The sequence below is a fragment of the Wasmannia auropunctata genome, unplaced genomic scaffold, assembly GCF_000956235.1.
Source record: "Wasmannia auropunctata unplaced genomic scaffold, wasmannia.A_1.0 LD336090.1, whole genome shotgun sequence".
Taxonomy (NCBI): domain Eukaryota; kingdom Metazoa; phylum Arthropoda; class Insecta; order Hymenoptera; family Formicidae; genus Wasmannia; species Wasmannia auropunctata.
The window spans coordinates 514,808-535,525 of NW_012026800.1; the positions used below are offsets into that span (position 1 = coordinate 514,808).

Sequence of the window (20,718 nt, forward strand, 5' to 3'; positions counted from 1 at the left end):
AAAGTTAATTTTGAAAAACATCATTTATATATGTATATCAAATTAAAATGTTATTTGAAAAGAATAACAACAAAAATTACTGAAAATAAAAACAAAATTACAATATAAATCAAATCAATTTAATATTTTATTTATATAAAATAAGTTTATACATATGAAATAATTTATTTATATTAACGAAATATTTATAAAAATGTTTTTTTCTTTTAAATAGGTAAATTTTTAATTTAGAAAAAAGTTAATAAGTTAAAGTTTATATATATTTAAAAATAACTAGTTGAAGTTAATACTTAACTCGTTTAAAATTAACTACAAGTTAAAAGTTATTAATTATTTAACTTTATTATTTAACTTTTAACCTCTTAACTAGATACCACCCAATCTTAGGATATTTGATTATACGTTATGATTGTATTATTATATCGTTAATTTTTTATATTGTTGTTAATCCGCTGTTGTTTAATTTGCAATAATCGCGTAATCTTCCACTTTTGGCGTGTCAACACTGAAACACTTCACATTCTAGTACTTATCGTTTATCGTACCAATCGCGAATCGCGAATCTCTCGTTTTCTCTCTACTCAAGTTCGACTTATCGAATGTTCATTTGCAGGTTATGTTCGCGCAGAATTGGCGCCAATTCGTGTTTACGTCCGATCGACCAAGTCCGAGTGACATCCAATCTATGTCAGACTGACGTGACAGTTCTTCAATTTTCTGAGTGAACCCGGTGCCCGAACGAGTCGCGGGCTGTCGTTCGTAACGTTAAGAATCAGCGAGTGCCTGCCATTCCGCGAAACGACAATGGTCCGACGAAAACCTGTGCCGAGGTTATTTCTCGTTTCTACTATAATTTCCATACTTCTTGCTCTTTACATTTTGTTTATTGTAGGATAATTATAGTCATGTCTACTATTTTATCCACCGTTGACCAAACTTTTTTAGTAAATTAATTAATATTTATTATTAAAAAAAAGTCGTTAATACTGTCACTTAATTATATATTTCGTATTTCTGCAATTATTTGTGTAACATTCCGTTAATATATTATTCATTAATCATTTTTATAATCATTTAGCGTGATTTGATTGTATCAATTTTTGATCTGACTTTATTTCTGTAAAATCTATATATATATAATTAGCTTATGAAATATACTATATTTCAGGTCGTCTTCTGCCAAAACGAGAAAAGACAAAGAAGACAAAGTAAGCGACACTAGATTAACTACATCCAAATTTATATAAATTGAACACTATAAATTTTATACATGAAATAAATCGTGTTGTGTGTATATATATATATGTATATGTATATATATCACGGCATTGCTGCAATAGTGTCATATCTGGAAAAATGACAATTTTGAGTTATTAGAAAAAATGAATTTTGGCGTATACTTTTATCTGGTGATAAATAACTTAAAATTGTCAATTTTCGGGATATGACACTATTGCAGCAATGCCACGATATATATACACACACATTTATATGTAATAATTCTATTAAACTGTTGTTCTCTATGTTGTTAATTTTATACAATTACTCCTTAGACAACTGTAATAGTGGCTAGAAAGAAAAGAAAGAACCACGTGCTGCAGGAAATTAGAAGTTTAAGGAGAACCACAGGCTTTCTCATACCTAAACTAGTTTTCGCGCGTTTAGTCAGAGAAATTATACTCGACATATTCCCCAGAGAAGACATTACCAGGTATAAATGTAATGCTATTCTATATATGTTAGAAAGATTATCCAACCGCAGGTTCTTCATCAACTATATGACATTAATTATACAATCATTTTTAAGATTGTGTGGTCGTTTAATTAAAAAAAAGAGCAGTGTTATATATATATATATATATATATATATATATATATGAAAATGGTTTATGTATAAAAAATCATGAAACATAAAAATCAGTACTTTATTACACAAATACAGAAAAATTTTCACGAGATATTTTTTCTTTTTTTTTTTTGAACAATTTCAATAATAACATAACATGTTGTTTATTTAATTGAAAATAAAATTATTAGAATTTTAAAGTAAAAAAATTATGAAAACAAGTTATGAGTCTCAATGGGATCCTTGAAGCAATAGGTTAGGAATTGAGTAAAATTAATTTGTAGGATACAAGCCACTGCTCTCGAAGCCCTGCAAGAAGCAACAGAGATGTACGTCGTGCAATTCTTCGAAGATTCAGTATTGCTGGCATACCACGCTAAACGAGTCACTCTTATGCGAAACGATATGATTTTAATGCGCAGATTGAGGGGTCGCGATGACATCATTAACAGATAAGAATTTCACTTCGTATAAGTTCAGATCAATTTTAAGTACTTCAAAATAAAACGAATTCTTTCACTTTTTTTTTATTCTGGCTCTAGAAAATGGGCAACAAAAGATATCTATCTCTCTTGTATATGATGTTAATACAATTTATGAACAATGACGAAAAGAGATATATAGAATAAAACTGACCATATTAGGCTTAGTGCTTAATTATGCTTAATTTAAAATCGACACTTGAAATACAAAATATGTTATATTTAATGGAAGACTCAGGAATACGCGATCAGATAGCAATCTTATCGCACTTTTTAAGACAATCAAAATCCAAACAATATTGTAAAAAAGATATAGTTATAAAACTTGTGAAGTATTAATGCCCAATGCATATTTATCACTTTGTGTAAATTTTGTTGCGTATTGATGTGTGATAAATATTGCGAAGTTACTGAATCATCATGTATCCATCATTTTTATAAATCACACGTTTAATATATTTTTTTAAAAACGGACAGAGAAAATACAATTTTTTCGCCTTTTTTCCCTTAAAGTACTGAAAGAGGACTGAAGATAAGCGATCTTGTCTCGCTAAATAAAATTTATTTCTGAGAAACATTTCAAACATTTCGATAAAATTCGTAACTTTATGAAACTTTGGTAAAATATACAGTTTTACGATAATCAGGCGGATCTCTTAAACTACAAATATCGAAGCGTTGCCGTTTCAACTCCCGACGAGAGCGTATCGGCAATTGGTACAATAAAAACAGTGTTAAATAGTAAAATATCGCGCGACCTGGAAAACAGTCACGCTGTGTACCGAGTGTTCGGTTTTCACGATCTCTACGACGATATTCCTTATTAAAAGTCAATACAGTTCTTTTTTCATGATAAAAATATACACGAATCATCGATCCGAAAAACATCGGAATTTTAAAGTTAGAGAAGACAGAAGTCGTGTAAAATTTCTTTGACTAATTTTAGGTTCCATCTCAATGGAATCTAGGCACAGTTTACTTGATATAATTATCAAGATATTTAACTCTAAGATACTACAAGAAAAAATATGTAGCGTTTGATTAAATATTGGGGAGGGGGGGAAAGTCATTCTTTTCAGTTTCAATATACAGACATATGTAAGAAGAGATATCGCCACACCGCGAATACCGAACGCCCCATACAATCATGTATAAATGTGTTTTCGGTGTTAGCTGCAATAAGAACAACCATAACTCGTGACTCACGCGAGCCACATGCGCGTCTCTTTGAAACGCGGTCTAAGAGTAAAGAACTGCCTAGAAAAATAGTATTACAAATAACGACTTAGCCGCCTCACGAGCTTCACGATTCGTTCGCGTTTCTATACATATACAATATACATATATGATGTATACGAGATACAATTCATTCACGAAAGAAAATACATTACAAAAAAAGGCACCTGGAAAAGCAGGCTAATTACTCGCGTAAGCGCCGAGTCAAGTCTCGGGGCTTCTACGAAGACACTTCTCGCCGTGTCTTTAGGCACAACATATTTCGCTATTATATATACTTTCATGCTGCCTGTCATTGTACATGAAGCGAATCACAAAGTTCGGATTACACCTTCGCGTCGCGAAATTAAATACACGAAATACAGGAATCACCGACTGCTGAATATTTTCGTATGCAACGGTCTTGAAAGACTTTTTTCTTCGAACAACGTATAAAAGACACTTAAATAGTTTGCACGGCCGAATTTTCTTTTAATTTTTTTTTTTTCTTAAATGCGTCCTTTTGGGTCTTTAAGCTACAATTTATTTAATAATTGTAAAGACATTTAATACATCTTGATCACTCATACTTTTTATAAATGTTTCCTACTCTCACTCTCGGGATCTACAATTTTTTTGAGAAATCCTAAAACCATCGAAACGATTTTTTCTGATCTTTCGTCTATGGTTTCAAACACATTTTAGATATAAAATATTTCAGATGATCATAGAATATCTCAATATTTAATTATCTCGTAATTCGATTGGCTTCCACGGCGTCTTTTAAACTTGGACTTATTTGTGTTTTACGCGCCTCACACTTTGCGGAATTAAATAACAAGAAGTCTCGTTGCTTCACTTTTTCATGAACGACCGCACCTTGTTCACGCACTTGTCCATGAAGTTCCGCTTGCGCTTAGGCTCCGCGCCCGTCGGCAGCGATAACAGCGAGCCCGGTCCCTTCGCGCGGGCTTTGTGCCCGCTGTACTCGCTCGAGACGCTCCCGTCGGAGTCCAGTCCCGCACCACAGCTTCTCGATGCCTTCAGCATCGTCGATCTGTCGTCGTCGTCATAGTTGTCGTTCTCGTTGCCGCCCTGTGTCACCATCAATCTGTCCTGCGCAGTCTTCCTGGTCCTCTGCTCTTCCGTCAGATGCTCCTGTTCGGTGCATTGTCGACTGGAACACGTCGAGGACTGTCCCTCCGAGCTGGAACGTCGGCTCGGCTTCGGAGGACGCGTCGGCGGAGCCCCCTTGTCATTCTCATCTTTGTCCAAGGACGTTCGCATGTCCTCCGTCTCGGATTTAAATTCGTCGGGCATCTTCGGCTTCGTCCTGGGAACCGGCCTGGGTTCCTCCTCGGATCCGGCAGCCTCGGCCGCCGAATCAGGCTTCTTCTGGCTTTCCTCTGGAGCGGGTACGACTTCAATCTCTCCCGAACTCGTCGGGAGGCATTCCCGACTCTTCTCACGCTGCACCTTGTCCTGCTCTTCGCCGTTCTTCGCGTCCTCATCCAACAGACCGTCCAGGCTGCGCGACCTTGGCCTAGGAAGCGGTGGTCGTTGGACGACCGCGGAAGAGACCGACTTCCGCTCCTGGTGGTCCTGTTGGTCCAGCAGCTCCAGCGAGCGGGATCGCGTGGACGGTGAGGGTGGCTGCCGTGGCGGCCTGTGAGGCACCGCCAGGTTGTTACTGGCACCCACCGGATGCGTATACATGAACTTGAAGCGCGGCGACGTGGGCGGCATGCCCATCAACCAACGGGATGGACTCGACGACTTTCTAAGTCTAGAACGCAGAAAATAGAACTGATTGCAAAACCGTGACTCAACGAGAGATGCATTTCTCGTTCATCTTCTTCGGTGTTAGACAAAACGAGATGCAGATTTTCGTAACTTTCCGTTTACATATCTTCAATCAAAACAAAATTTGTCGCAAATATTAAAACTACATTTTAGAAAAACTTATCAATTTTAGGAATAAATATTTTAATTTTGAATTGTTACTGAATTTCATTATATAGAATCTATTATATTTTGATGTATCGCATCGTTTGAGAAATTGATATTTATTATATTTATTTTGTGTTCCAAATTCCAAAATTTCGAATTTGTCATTTTCTAACACCGAAGGCACGACACAATTATATCATGCAGTTTTTATCATTTTACACCAATAAATATAAATATAAATGTGCATAGGTACTATGTATATAAACATTGATGTCTATGTGTAGAAAATTAAAGTTAAAGTATTTACCAGTATATACATTTTCACGAAACTCTCGTTAATAAAAAAAATCATCAAAAAATTTACGTTAAAAATTAAAAAGTCAAATTTATTTAATTCATTTTTATTATATTGATTTTCATCAATTTATTATCTATTAGTTAAAAAACTGAATTTGAAGGAATAATTTATTCTACACACAGACTATGTAATAAACATTTGACATCTACATATAAGACAAAAATCTAAAATAGCTTCACCTTTTAAACTATACGTCTACTACAGCACAAGCACATACATATATCTACGTGTAATACATAATGGAACTGAAAGTGCAATCAACGGGATTCAGAGATTAATTCAATACAAGGATTTGGCAAAAGCGATGAGATTGACACCGTTTAAACATCGATAAAGAATTTGTATCGCTGACTGACCTAGTCGTGATTGTCATAGAGCGATTCACAATCTCGGCTGTGTGAAAACAGAAATTAGCGTTGCGTTAGTAGAGCTCGCTTCAACGTCCCGTCATAAATCGATTCGTTAGCGGCCAGTAATAAAGAACTTATTGACTTTTAATGACTCAAATCATTTTAAAGATTCTCAGTACTACCTGAAATCGTCACTAATTAGGCATATTCTCTTTCGGAGAATTTTTAAGAAATCTGAATTATTAAAAGATTTTCGGTCCACAGCAATTAATCCAGTTTATTTATTAAATTCTTTGTTATATATTCATCAAACTTTCTTTGTTATTTAATTATTTTTAATAAAATTATTCCAAATTGTTGATAAACACTTTTATCCATAGTTGATCTAATATCAGATCATCTCAGTATCTAAATCGAGATGGTTGGTTCTTGGTACTGGGGTGCTAATAGATTCTGCAAATTTTAGATTTTTTTTTTTCCTGGACATTGACGAATCGATTCGCTCATCAACCCAATGCTAGAGTTATATGCCAAATTATCAGGGATAACTACCTGCTCGATATGGCTGTGGGCGGGCCGTCTAGTCAGTCTCGCCCGCCCGTGGAATCCTTGTCGCTGCCCCTGCTTTCGTTGCTGTGCATTCGCTGATAGCTGGGCGGCTGTCGCATATTCGTGTTACCCGGTGTGCTCGGTTGGGCCACGTCCTTGGGTGCCATGCTGCGCGGAATTCCGCCGGACATATCAGATCTCATAGGTATCTCGCCTCGCATAAACCTGCACAGTTATGAGAAGCAAACATCGAAAAGCGCTATCTTAATAATTAATTGTCGTACCTTTTAAAACACACTTGTATTATGTTATTATTGAAATAAAATAATTTAATAATTTATGAAATGATTATTATAACAATTATTTTATTTCATATGAGAGACATAATTGTATTGTAATAAAATCTCAGAAAACGATTGGTAGATATTTCAGCAATTAAGTCGTACCAAAAAATATAATTGCCTTCTTTTTCGTTTTAAACTATGCACTTTTTAATCAAAGACGCAGAAAGGGAATTTAATAAGAAGACCGATTGCTCTACCTTTCTAATTTGTCTACGCAAGCGTCTTGATAGTCATGAATCCAGCGGACACCGTTAAAGTGGCAGACCGCTCGCATGTCTTCAGGAAGTTCCTCAGGTTCCGGCCATTGAAAGTTGTCGATAATCGGGATTATATTACATTGTGATTGCAGCGCGGCAACGATCTCCTATAAAATAATTGAAAGCGCGAAATGAGACACTGAATCTCGCAAAAAATCAAATTTTTTTTAAAACACCTAATACTCAATTCTTGAATATTTCCATCTTTTTAGAAGAAAAAAAAGAAACTGTTTAATGAAAGATCTCTTTTATTTTTCGAAATAATATGCATATCCAGAGACTCACTCTGTGTACCCAATCCTTGCACTCGCTGTCCTGTATACACCTCTCCAAAGCCTGGGGCGTGAGTACGAGGAGGAAGTGTTTGGCCTGCCTGATGCTCTGCAACAGGTTGTTGTCGAACTTGCCGGCCTCGAGCCTCTCGACGTCGATGAACACCGAGAAGCCGCGCAGCTGCAGATGCACCTTCAGCAGACTCGCCAGCTGCGAGCCGTTCGATCTGCGGTAACTGACGAAGACGTCGAGGGACTTGTCGGGCGACTCGTACTCGCACGAGCTGAACTGATTGTGCTGCATGTTCTTGATGGCGTCGAGTATCCTGAGCCGATGGATGCTGTTGTTGATGCCGCACTCGGACAGCAGCTGATCCTCCGAGAGATTGCGTATCGAGTCCTTGTCCACGCCGGCGTTCAGCATGCTGTACGTGTAGATGGAGAACTCCTGGCCGATCGACTGCAGGAAGCTGTTCAAATTGCCGGTGTCGCGACTGCTGTAATCGGCCATCTTCTTCAGATTCTGCAGCTCGCGGGCGAATCTGCGGCGCATGATACCATTGGTCAGGCCGATATCCTCGCGCAGATTCTCCTCCGTCAGCTGCAGCAGGAGGTCACCGTCGACTCGGCTTTCCACGAAATTCGGTGCCACCTCGGCGAAGCCGATCTGCTTCACCCACTCGCGGACGTCCTCGGTGGACCACAGGGGCACCTGTTGGCTGAGTTTATGCGGAATTTCCTCGCCGATCAATCTTAAAGCTTGCGCCGCGTACTTGGACGCGATCGCGTTCGGGCAGCTGGCTACCTTCTTCAACGGCTCGATCGCGCCGATCGTCCGGAAGATATCGGTGTTGCCCTGTTGCTTCTTGATGCCCGCCTCCATGCAGAAGTGGAAGGCCGCCAGATTGCGAGCCTCCTCGCGCTTTGAGCTCAGGACCGGCACGAGCCTCTCCAGCCAATTCTTACTCTGGCCGTGTGCGTGCGCCAGATTCGACTTGGCGAACTCGTAAGGATTGTGCGACGTGACGAAGGGCTCGACTAGGTCGAGGGTGCCGGACTTGAGAACGGCCGCCTCGATCTCCTTGTTGGCGACCAGCACAGCGATCGCCAGGCAGGCGTAATACTTGATATTGTCGTCGTTGTGAAAGGCGAGCGGGAACAACCACATCGGCACCTTGCGCTTGATCATCGCCTCCTGGTTCTCGGCGCCGCCGTACAGCGACAGGTTCGCCAGCGCGCCCGCACAGTGGCGCAGAGTCTCCACGTCGTTCTTCCGGCACTCGAACAGCACCGCGTCCAAGCCACCCAGCCTGATCACGTCGCTGCAGGTGCCCTCGCTGTGCTTGAACAGGTGCTCGAGTATCCCGGTGCCGACGCGCGCGTGATCCACCGAGTTGGCGTTCTTCGTGCACACGCACGCCACGTTCACCACCTTCTCCAGACCGTTCTCCACCACGTGGGCGCGGTTCTCCGTGGTCAGGCATTGCTCCAGCAATCGGGCCGACGAGAACTGCAGCTCGTGATCGTTCGCCACGCAGTTCGACATGAGCAGATCGAGACCGCCGCGCGTCCTCAGGGTGTTGCACAGGGTGTAGCCCAGCTCGTGGCCGTGCGTAGGCACCGCCCAAGCCTTCCGAATGATCTCGTTCACTCTGTTCAACAGCTGCGGCGCTTTGCTGCCGCTGCCGCTGCTCTTGCCGCTGTCGGCGCTCGCCTTCAGCCGCTCCACAAAGCTGTCGAGCAGACCGCAATACTTGGCGATCGCGCAGTCCACGTCCTGCGGATTCGATTTGGAGCACAGCAGGTCCAGGTCGTCCAACGGCAAGGACAGCAGCTCGTCCTCGGCCGTCGGCGGCCGCATGCCGTTCATCAGCTGATTAACCGCGCTCGCCGCGCTGATCATCGATTTGGATGAGCTCACGCCCGACTTGGACGCGATCGTGATGCTCGACTGCGAGCTCGAGGCCATGTGCTTCTCGTGGTTGAAGATGCCGGTCGAGGTGACTGTCTGCCGTTGCTGTTGCGCCGCCATCGCTTTCTGCGAAGAACAAAAATACTTCTCTTAATGCCTGTCAATCATTTTTGAAATCTTGAGAAAGTTCGAGAAGAATATATCGCTAGAGACGTGCAACTATTCAAATACGAATTGAATCGAATCAGGTAAGATTCAAAAAATTTTGATTCATACACGCCTAGATGCCAAGAAGGTCTTTAAGATCAAAGTCGAGGACATGATTGTCAAGTTTAACCAAGCATTGTGAACGTTGCTTGTCGATGAACGGAATAGAAGTACTCCAAAGGTTGTTCTTTTGAATAATCTTCATAATGTTAGCGTGATAAAATATAGTGATGAAAAGTGGAAAATGTTATCGAGAATATTGATAAGATTTCTCATTTCAATATCGTTAATTTAAAAAGCATCAGAAAGTAGCAAGTAAGATGCATCAAAAGCATCAGAACTTATTAATATTTCTAGATAGTTATGCCATGCGAATATTCGATGAAATTTATAAATTTAAATGTCCATTTTTAAAAACATAGAAGGATAATTGTAAATGGGAAAAATATGAATAAAAAATAAAATACACTTCAATCAGAACGACAAAGAAATTTGTCCATTAAATTAAGCGATATTAGAAACTTTTAAAACGCGAGTTCAAGTTTTTACTCAACAAGCGAAAACTTTTTTTCTATTTTAAATAAAATTAAATTTTGTAATTCTAACAGCGTTCTTTTATTTCTTTCAAAATAAATTTTTGAATAAAATGATATTATTGGCTTCTTCAATTCTAATGAAAACTTTACACTTTATTTACCATTCGCGAGTCGAGGCTGCACTTCCTTAGCATCATCCCGAGCGAGTGTGCGAATACGATTTTGACGCTTTACGCCTCTCACGAGCTTCTCGAATCACGCGAATCCACTTTTCGACTGGGGACCGATCGCGAGCTCGCCGGCGTTTAAATCACCGCTCGTTGCATCGCGCGGGTGCAGAAGATAACGACGCGACCTCGCGTGCCAAAATGCGGCGCAGCCGCCGATCACGATTCTAACAACGTCGTTAAGGACGGCGATTTACGATTTGGACTGTCGGTAAGCGGACGTTTTAACGCGCGTTCCTTGGTGGACCGCCAGAAGCGCAATTAAGTGTAAGCCGGAAAAATAACACCTCCTGTTTTTCCGCAAAGTGATTCAGCACAATCATATTCGATCGGCCGAGGAAAGTTTTATTAAGTTTTCCATGTTCTCCCAAAGTTGTCACAAGAGAAAATAAACAGTGTTCAACTTACCTTTTCGGACGTAAAAGAGTCGCTCTGAAGCTTCATTGTGGACGCCGCCATGTTGTTACTCTCCTGATGCGAGAGATCGCCGGCCTTCAAGCTTCTCTGCTCCTGAAGAAAAAGAAGTACACACTCGATATATTTCACTTATTTCGTCGCAAACTTATTTTTTTAATTAAAATTGTAAAGTCGTTCTTCCATGAAATCATGCAACTACAGCTAAAAGGATTTTTTTATATTCATTCCTTCTGTTTCTGCATGAGAAGTCATTATCTTACCAACTACCTATATCATGATTTTTATCGAACACTTGCATCACTCTTCAACGTATTATGTATCACGCCAGAAAATCGCATTTTTTAATCTAAACTGTAAAAAATCTAAATTGTCGCTCTTCCATGAAATCACGCAACTAGCCAAAAGGATTTTTTTATATTCATGCACTTTTGTTTCTGCACGAGAAACAAATTATCTTTTACCTATCAATTACCTATACTATAATTTTTGTCAAACACTTGCATCTCTCCAACTCTTCAATGTATTATCACGCCAGAAAAATCAGTGCTTGTTATGGAATAATTATCATCTACTATCAGCAAATCAGAAGAAGCATCGCTTTGCAATTAACCTTTAAACCACCACGCCCAAAAAAATCACACTAACCACAATGTCGGTCTGACAGACCGCTATTATGCTCTCGCTAATTTCATAAGTTAATTATAATAAAAATGTATGTTTTCTGAATATTTATGATGGTGAAAAAGAAAACTGTTTTAATGTGAGGGTTAACAAAAAATCTCGTATACAATAGAAATAAAATATATTTGAATGGTAACAAATAAGAAAATGGTTGACAAGTTACGTTTCAACAGCGGTCTGTGAGACCGATATAGTGGTTTAAAGGTTAAGACCTATCAATATTTTCGTTTTTATTCTGCTGCTTAGAGAAATTTCACTTAATTTTATTTCTCTAAGAAAAAAAATCATCTCGAAGTTCAGCGATACAAGCCGCGATAAAAATAGACACATATGGTATCTCCATGACATCCCGTATAACGTTCCGCCGCGCGTTGCAGGGAATTAACGCGTATTATCGAAGGTCCACTTATGGCGCGTACGCTAATTTGCAGTAGCAGATAGGCGATAGCATCTCGTACCGAGAGAGTACAACTGTTGCACTGTACTCTCGGGATGATGCGATTTTTTTCGGCGCTCCACGACAGGCGAGCCACAACACGCACTTCGCGAGCAGCAACGCAATTATGACATACGCATTTCTGTCATTCTAATCTCTCATCCGACAGTGATTCATTTTGATCGAACAGCGTGAAGAATCGCGAGAAATCGCAGAGATGTTGCGCAAAAATTTATTTATAACGCACATATAAATATATCGTGAAAAAGAAAGAAAGCGTAAAACAATTCTACAGTTCTATCGCGAATCGTTTTAAATATTTCATCGTTTAAACAGTTTTGCCATTTACTAAGACAAAATAAAATTAGTGTGACAGAAAAATGATGAAGATGTATAACATATAACAGAAAATGATCATTCGAAAATTATTTTGAAAGTCAGATGATCAAAATACTGGATCAAAAAGATATATTGTCGTCATTTATTCTTCGATTCGTCAAATACTTAAAAATAAAAATTTTATCGTCATAGAGAAAAGAGGGAGCGGAAATACCTTCTGATCTAAATAATTATAATGCTTAATCGTGATCGAATTGATCTGATATATATTGTGAATAAATGTCAACAAGTAATTTAATTACACTAAATAGTATTAAATACCCAATGTAATATCGATGTGTCTCGTTCTTATCACTATCTCCTCTCCAAGTATCGGAAAACACAACGGTACTTTTCCCCTCGAGACTTCGCGATACAATGATCGGCATTGTGGGAAGGCTCGTCGATTGCGCTCGTTTGTCTCCTCATCGTCGATCTCTCCTCTCTTCTCTGTCGCCCGTTTCTCCCGACGTATTTTTCTAAATATAAATTCGAGCGTGTCGTCACAGCCGCCTGTGCGTGATGCAATGTATCAAGCTCGATTCTGTTATCATACCTTGCTTGCAATTTATGACGTCGATGATAAATACTACGAATGGATATACTAACGGATGAGGAAGAGCGTTGCCTTGTGAAAATGTGGAGCGCGCAACTGAGTAATATAGAATTAATAGTCAGGATAAGAAGACCAAAGACGAGAAATACAGGTGTAAGTTAATATTTAATATAACTATGCGATTTTACATTACTCTAGCTTCAATGAACTGCGAGCCGTTACTATGGGATTCAATGCAGCTTTGATTGAAACAGAACCGTATCATCACGCTGTTAAACAATTTTAATGAGTATTGATGCTTACTCGCATCTAATAATGTAGAATTAATTACAGTCGTAATTTTTATGTCACATTAAATTTGAATATATTTGATATTGAAATACACTGTTAAAAAAAATTACATTAAATTTTATGTATGTGTATAGAAGCAAATTTCAACCAGGTACATTAAAAATATTTAATGTTGTTAATGAAAATAAAATTACAACTAACTTAAATCTAATTATCAAAATAATTTAAAGTAAAAAGAACTTAATTTAAATAACGTGTTTAAAAATGGGCTATCAGGAGTCGGCGCGGTTGGTGCGCAAATACATGTGTGAACGGCTTGTATTAGACCATAAATATAATTCACTTAACTAATACATAAATTCTTACAAACTTTCGGCTCCGTTCGAGCCATCAGTGTAACACCACTCAAATACTTCAGCGTGCATTCACACTGACAAAAGTAATCTTGCAATTATAGCGAGAATTATTTAGATACGAAAAATTAGCTAAAACGGATAAGTGATTAATAAGCACTGCGATATCACATATGTTTTGTATTTAATCAATGTAGATAATAGAGACAGAAATTATATCTGAACTATTTATCAAATTTAGCAAGAAGGTTCTTCTATGACGTTTAATCAGTCCAGATTCCAATCCAGAGTCTAATCATATTTGATTATAAGACCAATATTTTCTCATATATATTTTTAGAATAATGCTGCTATAAATTCTACGTATGACAGACAATTTTTTAGCAGATACAAAAAACAGTGATGTAATTTAAATATAATGTTTAGAATTCCAGCTGGAACAGCAAAACATTTCCCTGAGTGCACCGTCGTTCGAAACTGATGTCCGCCGTGGATGCCAGTTCTCATGATTAAAAGCTCCAAAAGCCGATTGATTAGCCGGATGGGAGACTATGTGTGTAATATATTAAAGTAACATGTAATGTCTTGGTTATAAAGCTGCATAATCGAGAACGGCTAAGAGAACTCACCTCAGGAGATCGCACACCGGATAAAACATTTCCGCATATGACATAATGTCAAGTCGAGTACACAATAAGTTACACAATTAGTTAAGAATAAAGTTTAAAACAATAAATTAAATTAAAAGAATTAAAAAATTGTAAAATTAGATTCAAGTATATCATTCTGGCCGGAGCACGTCTATTCTTTACGAAGTAAAGTAAAAGTGACATTTTAATAACAAACGGATACAGAGAGATTACATCAATCTTACATTTCTCTGATTAATAACACATAAACATTGCTTGTGCCTCTCTATACAATTAGTTTGACATTTGTCCTCGTTTGTTATTAAAATGTCATTTTTACTTGTGACTTCGTAAAGAATTAGACGTTCTCCAGCCAGATAATACTTGAATCTAATTTTACAATTTTTTTATTCTTTTAATTTAATTTATTGTTTTAAACTTTATTCGCGCGACTTATTGTGTACTCAATTTGACATTATGTCATATGCGGAAATGTTTTATCCGGTGTGAGATCCTGGGGTGAGTTCTCTTAGCCGTTCTCGATTATGCAGCTTTATAACCAAGATTACATGTTAGTTTAATATATTAGACACATAGTCTCCCATCCGGCTAATCAATCGGCTTTTAGAGCTTTTAATCAGAGAACTGGCATCCATGGCGGACATCAGTTTCGAACGACGGTGCACTCAGGGAAATGTTTTGCTGTTCCAGCTGGAATTCTAAGTATTATACTTAAATTACATCGCTGTTTTTTGTATCTGCTAAAAAATTGTCTGTCATATGTAGAATTATTTATAGCAGCAATATTCTAAAAATATATACGAGAAAATATTGGTCTCATAACCAAATATGATTAGACTCTGAATTGGAATCTGGACTGATTAAACATCATAGAAGAACCTTCTTGCTAAATTTGACAAATAGTTCAGATATAATTTCTGTCTCTATTTATCTATATTGATTAAATACAAAACATATGTGGTATCGTAGTGCTTACTAATCACTTATCCGTTTTAGCTAATTTTTCGTACCTAAATAATTCTCGCTATAAATATTAACTAATAATTGCAAGATTACTTTTTTCAGTGTCAATGCACGCTGATGTATTTGAGTGGTGTTACACTGAAGATGGCTCGAACGGAGCCGAAACGTTTGTAAGAATTTATGTATTAGTTAAGTGAATTATATGGTCTAATACAAGCCGTTCACATATGTATTTGCGCACCATTTACCGCGCCGACTCCTAACAGCCCATTTTTAAACACGCTACTTAAATATAATGTTCATATGCATTAAATTTCATGCACATCCACATGAATACTTATAATTTTCCATAAAATTTTATGAAAAAATACACTAAATTTCGTGCACATGTTCACAAATATACTTTTTAGTTACAGATACATTAAATTTAATGTGTAACTTAAAAGTACATTAAATTTCATGACATTTTTAACAGTGTATAATTCGCTCAAGATAATCTGCTTTTATTAGCTCCTAAAAACGCGATATTTATTTTCTAAAGTCGAATAGTAAGATCAGTTTTCTTAATTTTTTTCCATAATGCTGCTACTTATTTCGTCTTAATCCTGTATGTGCCATTCTTTATCTCCTTATCGTGATACATTCGCGCGAATATTCGGACAAATTTCTTCAATCGACTTCCCGACTTACGAGCGACGAGCATGCTCAATCGCGCAAGGCCGACTTTGTTTTATTCTTAGATCGGTCGCGTGCGGTATTTTGAAAAATTGCGAGTGACGTGAACAAACCCACAATTTTAAATACGTGGCATTTCGAGTGATCCACCAGCGGATGTTTTCAAAGATATTTACGTCAACGACGAGCATACGTTCTCTCTAAAACGAGAATCCAGTTTTACGAAATTGTTTAACGAAATTATCGGCTTATATATTACAACACAGTAATTTATTGAGTATTAACAAACATAAAAAAAAAAGAGATATGAATCGAATATTTTCTCAAGACTTACCACTCGCGATTGCTCGAACTGTTTTCGATGCAATACTCCACGACGTATCGGCCACGGTGCGCTCATATTTTAACTGATTGTGAGATTTACATCAGCCTTATGATATTAAATCAAATCAACGATCATAATAATTATTTTTGTCAATTACAGACAAATCATGATGCTTGAAATAAATATCCTCGCGGAGCGTAATTCATAATATAATTCATAAACTTTCAAAAAAAAGAGAAAAAAATAAAAGCATAATCACGGAAAATTTCAACAAAAAAATTATAGCCAATATTCTTATATTATTCTTTTGACTAATATTCTTAAGCAAATTATTAATTTCATAACACTCGATAATCAATTAATTCCTACAAAAATTATTTTTTATGTAATCCTCATAAAATTACTTCAAGCTCTTGTTAATTTATCTCAACCAAAGTACTTCAAATGACTTAAACCAAATCACTTTCAAACATTCTCAACATAATTACTCTACTTGTAATTAAGTCCACATTTATCACGTGCATTCAGTGATCAAACTACACCTTACGACTAAGATTCAAAATTCGTCTCGATAACTATCGAATTATGATAAAGTAAATAAACCGTTTCTGATCGTGGAAAGTACGACAGCTTTGGATCACCGAGTGCGATGGCAGCGCGACGCAAACTAATCTAGACTGTGCTTAAGTGTGATTCACTACCCGGCGAGAGAGTTTAATTTCGTTACGCATGAAGCAGAGAGAGAGAGGGAGAGAAGAAGATCAAAAGGGAGGGAAACAGAGAGAGAGAGAGAGAAAGAGAGAGAGAGAAATGCATTTCCGCACGTCAATCGCGTAATCGGTGCAGCAGCTTTTTAACAGCGTCCCACCGTTGCGCTGCTATTTTTCGACTAGCCTAGAAATAGTTCACGAGCGAATGACTCGCTCGCTTTCGAATTCACACTCGCAGACGGACGGCACTAAAAACACATTTGACAGCCCGTTCGTGATTTTAACGCTCACGTTTGCATTTTCAGCGAGAAACCATTGCGTACACGCGACAGTAATTTGGTTAAGTAAATAGGATATTACGGTAGATTTAATAAATTGTAATCACGCAATATTGGTTTCATTGCGTGAAACGTGTTCCACAGTAAGATCGATAAGCGTTTAACTAATGTAAATATAAGTCTGTAATAATTTTGTGATGATCAAAGTACTTTTAAGTAATTCTGTAATTGTGCTTATTACTTTTTCTCTGTGTAATACGTTGACACATTCGTGTTAAAAATACGGCACTTTTTATTTCATTTTTCTATCTTTATGCCAAGTCATTAAGCAGCTGCTCGATACCGTCATCGTATTGATATAAATCAAAGTTCGATGATCGACTCTGCATTGATCTTAAGAGTAAGGAGGTCAAAGTCGAGGCTTTCGCGACTATACAGTAAATCTGTGTATACACGACACGACCTGTTATTCTACAAGTCATCTTTATCATCGTACTCGACATGCAAGCCAAATTTCCGTGACTCTCAGGTTCTAATTCTATCGCTGTTTTCGCCGAAGCCGCGCAGGGCGCTTATCGGGGATCCCTATCAGCCTTTTATCGTCATCGCGACTCTTATCGCGACTCGACTCGACTCGACGACGACGAGGACGTCGAATAGTCTTTATTTTTTCGGGAAAACCCGCGGCAAAGCCTTTCTGGGGATATCGCGTCCTTGAAATTACCAACGTCGCCTGGTCGACCGATTGTTTAACTATAACCACGAACGCTCGCTCTATTTCGGTTGCGGCCCACCGAAGTATCGGCGACACTTAACAGGCACCCGTAGTAATCGTCGCGCCTCTCTTGGCACATCTTCCGACTTCCCGTCGAAATCTAAACGATGATCTCACAACGCGTCGCGTCACGTCGCGTCTCACGTCGCTGAATGAACGGCAAACCAAACGACAACTCTGTCATCGCCAACAAGATGCACGGCCGCGACTCTATTTTAACAGTCTGCTGCTTCTCCGATGCGCGCACCTATAATCGCGCGTCTCGGAAATCCGAAACTAATCTTGAACTATCTGCAGATAGTATGTATTTCAAGACTTCTAGTTAATCTCTGATACGGGAGCAGTGACGAACTTCACTTCGCGTGCATATCGATTGCGAAGCGAAGAAAAGAAGAGGGATTCTTCGTGTTGATTTTGGATTAAGGTGGTTTTATCGAACAAGTCCGAGTCAAAAGTTAGTCCCTCCATATGACTAATAATTCAATAAAAACAAACGTAATTCAATAAAAATATTTCGCATAGACATGCACATATGCGATTGTGTAACATTTATGTGACAACGTCACACTATCGAGTTGGCATTGAGCGATAAAACCACCCACCTTAACAGCGAGAAGGAATAACGCGAAATAAACTTGTCCGTTACTTTCGCGGCCTGAAAGAACGGGTTTTGATTTTAAGGATCAAGATCGTCTTACCATTTTCTGACTGCCCCAGATCCGAGGACGAAGACAATCGCTGCGGGGTCTCAGACGTGGGAAGAAACCCCGCGCCAGCAGCCTCGACAATTGCTGTCCCATGCAACATGCAACCAACTAACCGACCGACCGACCGACTGGCGACGAGCAATGTCGCGAACAAACTACTCCTTTGCGGGGGTAGCGGATTATCGACCCGGGGGCTGCGAGGAACTACTTTCGCACTCGGTCATCCCTGTGACTGCCTCGTCTCCCCCCTCCCCTCCTCCAACGTTTTGTCATGGAAACCAGAGCGATTCCATGGAAACTTCGCGAAAGTGGGAAGAGAAATAGAAAAAAGTAAATAGAGGATCCTCGAGAAAACTTGGTAAGTAGTAGTTCGAATTCTTTGCGCCTTTAAATTATTTTTTTTATTAGCTTGAAGGGTTCTATTTTTTTTTCTTTCTATTTTTCAATAAAGTTTCTGTTAGACAGAACAATGCGGAATTTGCGACGCGTGTATTCACTTCAAAACGCAGTTGTAACGCAGTTTTCTAATAAGTAATATTACGACACCAATATTTTTAAATTAACTCTCGTCTCCAAACGCATAGGTCACATACTGAACGAATCACTTTTATCTTGCAATTAATTTCACGAAGTTAGATTTTACAAACGTCACGTTGCAGTTGTGTGAATTACTCGTGTTGCTCTAACATAAGTGGGAAATCCTTCTGAATCGCGTCGCTCCTCTTCAGGCCGCGCATTGACGCATAGTTCCCAACAACATCTTATATAACAAGATACTAACATATAGATATAGATAGAAGTACATATTTATGTAAACTCAAATTTCTATAGATTATACTTCTTCCTATACTTCACTGTGGTAAATATAAATTACCTTTGTCATCCGACAGAAGCATAAATGTATATTCGGAAGATAAATTCATAAAGAAAAATTGTAGTTATTAATCGGTAAAAACTTTTTCTATCAGCAAACAGACTTATAGAATTTTATGCCTGCCTGCTCCAACGATGAGACAACATCGAAAAGACGCTGCTCTTTACCTAAGTCTGGCGGCATCTGTCGGGGAAGCTTTCAAGCCGCGAAATCGTGCAGAGATAAGTGTAACGGAACGTATTGTAAGTATGTACATACGTAACTTTTATCGGACATGTACAATACAGGGTGTACCGCGCCTTAATTTATTACGCTTGCATGATCGCACGATTCCGTGGTAAATCGGCTCCGAAAACATAAATGGCCTTTTCTCACGAGACGCATCTAGCCCGCGCAATCGTCGTTCGAAATCTCGCGAAATTACGACAGGAGAAATGATATGTGACGAAATCGCAAGGCGCCGAGAGCCAATTCGCCAACACTACTGGCACAGACGTCGCAAGGCCGACACGTGGGGTCAAGGACAGCGCGGCGCGTAAAAAAAAAGAGAAAGAAATAATGACCGAACACACCCACGAACGAAGTAGCACGCAACCGCAATTTTCGAGTCAAGCGTACCTTTTTGTCCCAAGACAAACGACGATTCATCTTCCTTTCGAGCTAGTCGGGCGCGTTTTTGCAGCCGATTGAATCTACCTACGCGATTCACGCGAAGATACCATCAACGAGGGACGTTCGTGTGTTTGGAAGATTAAATATTTTTTACGGCCACGTTAATGTGGATTAAAAATTAATGTAATGCGTGTGATATGTGGTGTATGTGCAATTTGAAAGCTTTTATATGAGAGCTAACACATGGGAAACACGAAATCTGGGAAAGGTTTAAATATTTCTTCGTAGTAAAAGTTAAAATTTCAAATGTGTATGTAAAGTATAAAATACTAATTATTTTATATAACAAATTTCAAACTTTAAATATAAATTTATTATACAAAAATATGTAGATACTTATGATTCTTAATTTGATATATATGAAAAATGCTCTGTAATTTCTATTACAGTGGAATTTTATTTAAATATTAGAAAAATTTCAATAGCTTAAAATTCAAAATTTAAGTCGGATTTAACAAATTTCTACTTTAAC

At 38.4% G+C, this 20,718-nt stretch overlaps 2 protein-coding genes across 6 annotated transcripts in view; one reads left to right on the forward strand and one right to left on the reverse strand.

Annotated features, from left to right (window-relative positions):
* Window positions 1–599: 599 nt before the first annotated feature.
* On the forward strand, window positions 600–4,003 carry LOC105447829 (histone H3.3-like). The gene is made up of 4 exons (XM_011686051.1): window positions 600–830; window positions 1,169–1,208; window positions 1,554–1,711; window positions 2,131–4,003. Exons 1-4 carry the CDS (start codon window positions 805–807, stop codon window positions 2,300–2,302), a joined length of 396 nt encoding a protein of 131 aa, XP_011684353.1. The 5' UTR covers window positions 600–804; the 3' UTR covers window positions 2,303–4,003.
* A 1,238-nt stretch (window positions 4,004–5,241) lies between these two features.
* The window catches only part of LOC105447828 (sterile alpha and TIR motif-containing protein 1), a 56,943-nt gene continuing 41,466 nt past the window's right edge, over window positions 5,242–20,718 (reverse strand). For 4 of the 5 annotated variants that reach the window (XM_011686050.1, XM_011686045.1, XM_011686049.1 and 1 more), the window contains 5 exons: window positions 10,914–11,015; window positions 7,637–9,661; window positions 7,292–7,458; window positions 6,754–6,975; window positions 5,242–5,329 (listed from right to left, as the gene is read on the reverse strand). In XM_011686050.1, coding sequence (XP_011684352.1) covers window positions 6,786–6,975; window positions 7,292–7,458; window positions 7,637–9,661; window positions 10,914–11,015 — 2,484 coding nt within the window. In that variant the 3' untranslated portion in view covers window positions 5,242–5,329; window positions 6,754–6,785. Of the gene's footprint in view, window positions 5,330–6,207; window positions 6,245–6,753; window positions 6,976–7,291; window positions 7,459–7,636; window positions 9,662–10,913; window positions 11,016–20,718 lie in introns of those variants that run through there. The other variant, XM_011686046.1, reaches the window with a different exon arrangement.

Bases quoted from the DNA above. Each gene is read 5' to 3' on its own strand.
- LOC105447829 (XM_011686051.1), top strand. From the start codon at position 805: ATGGTCCGACGAAAACCTGTGCCGAG. The intron at 1,209-1,553 runs GTAAGCGACACT...ATTACTCCTTAG, and splicing joins GAAAAGACAAAGAAGACAAA to ACAACTGTAATAGTGGCTAG. The intron at 1,712-2,130 runs GTATAAATGTAA...ATTAATTTGTAG, and splicing joins CCCAGAGAAGACATTACCAG to GATACAAGCCACTGCTCTCG.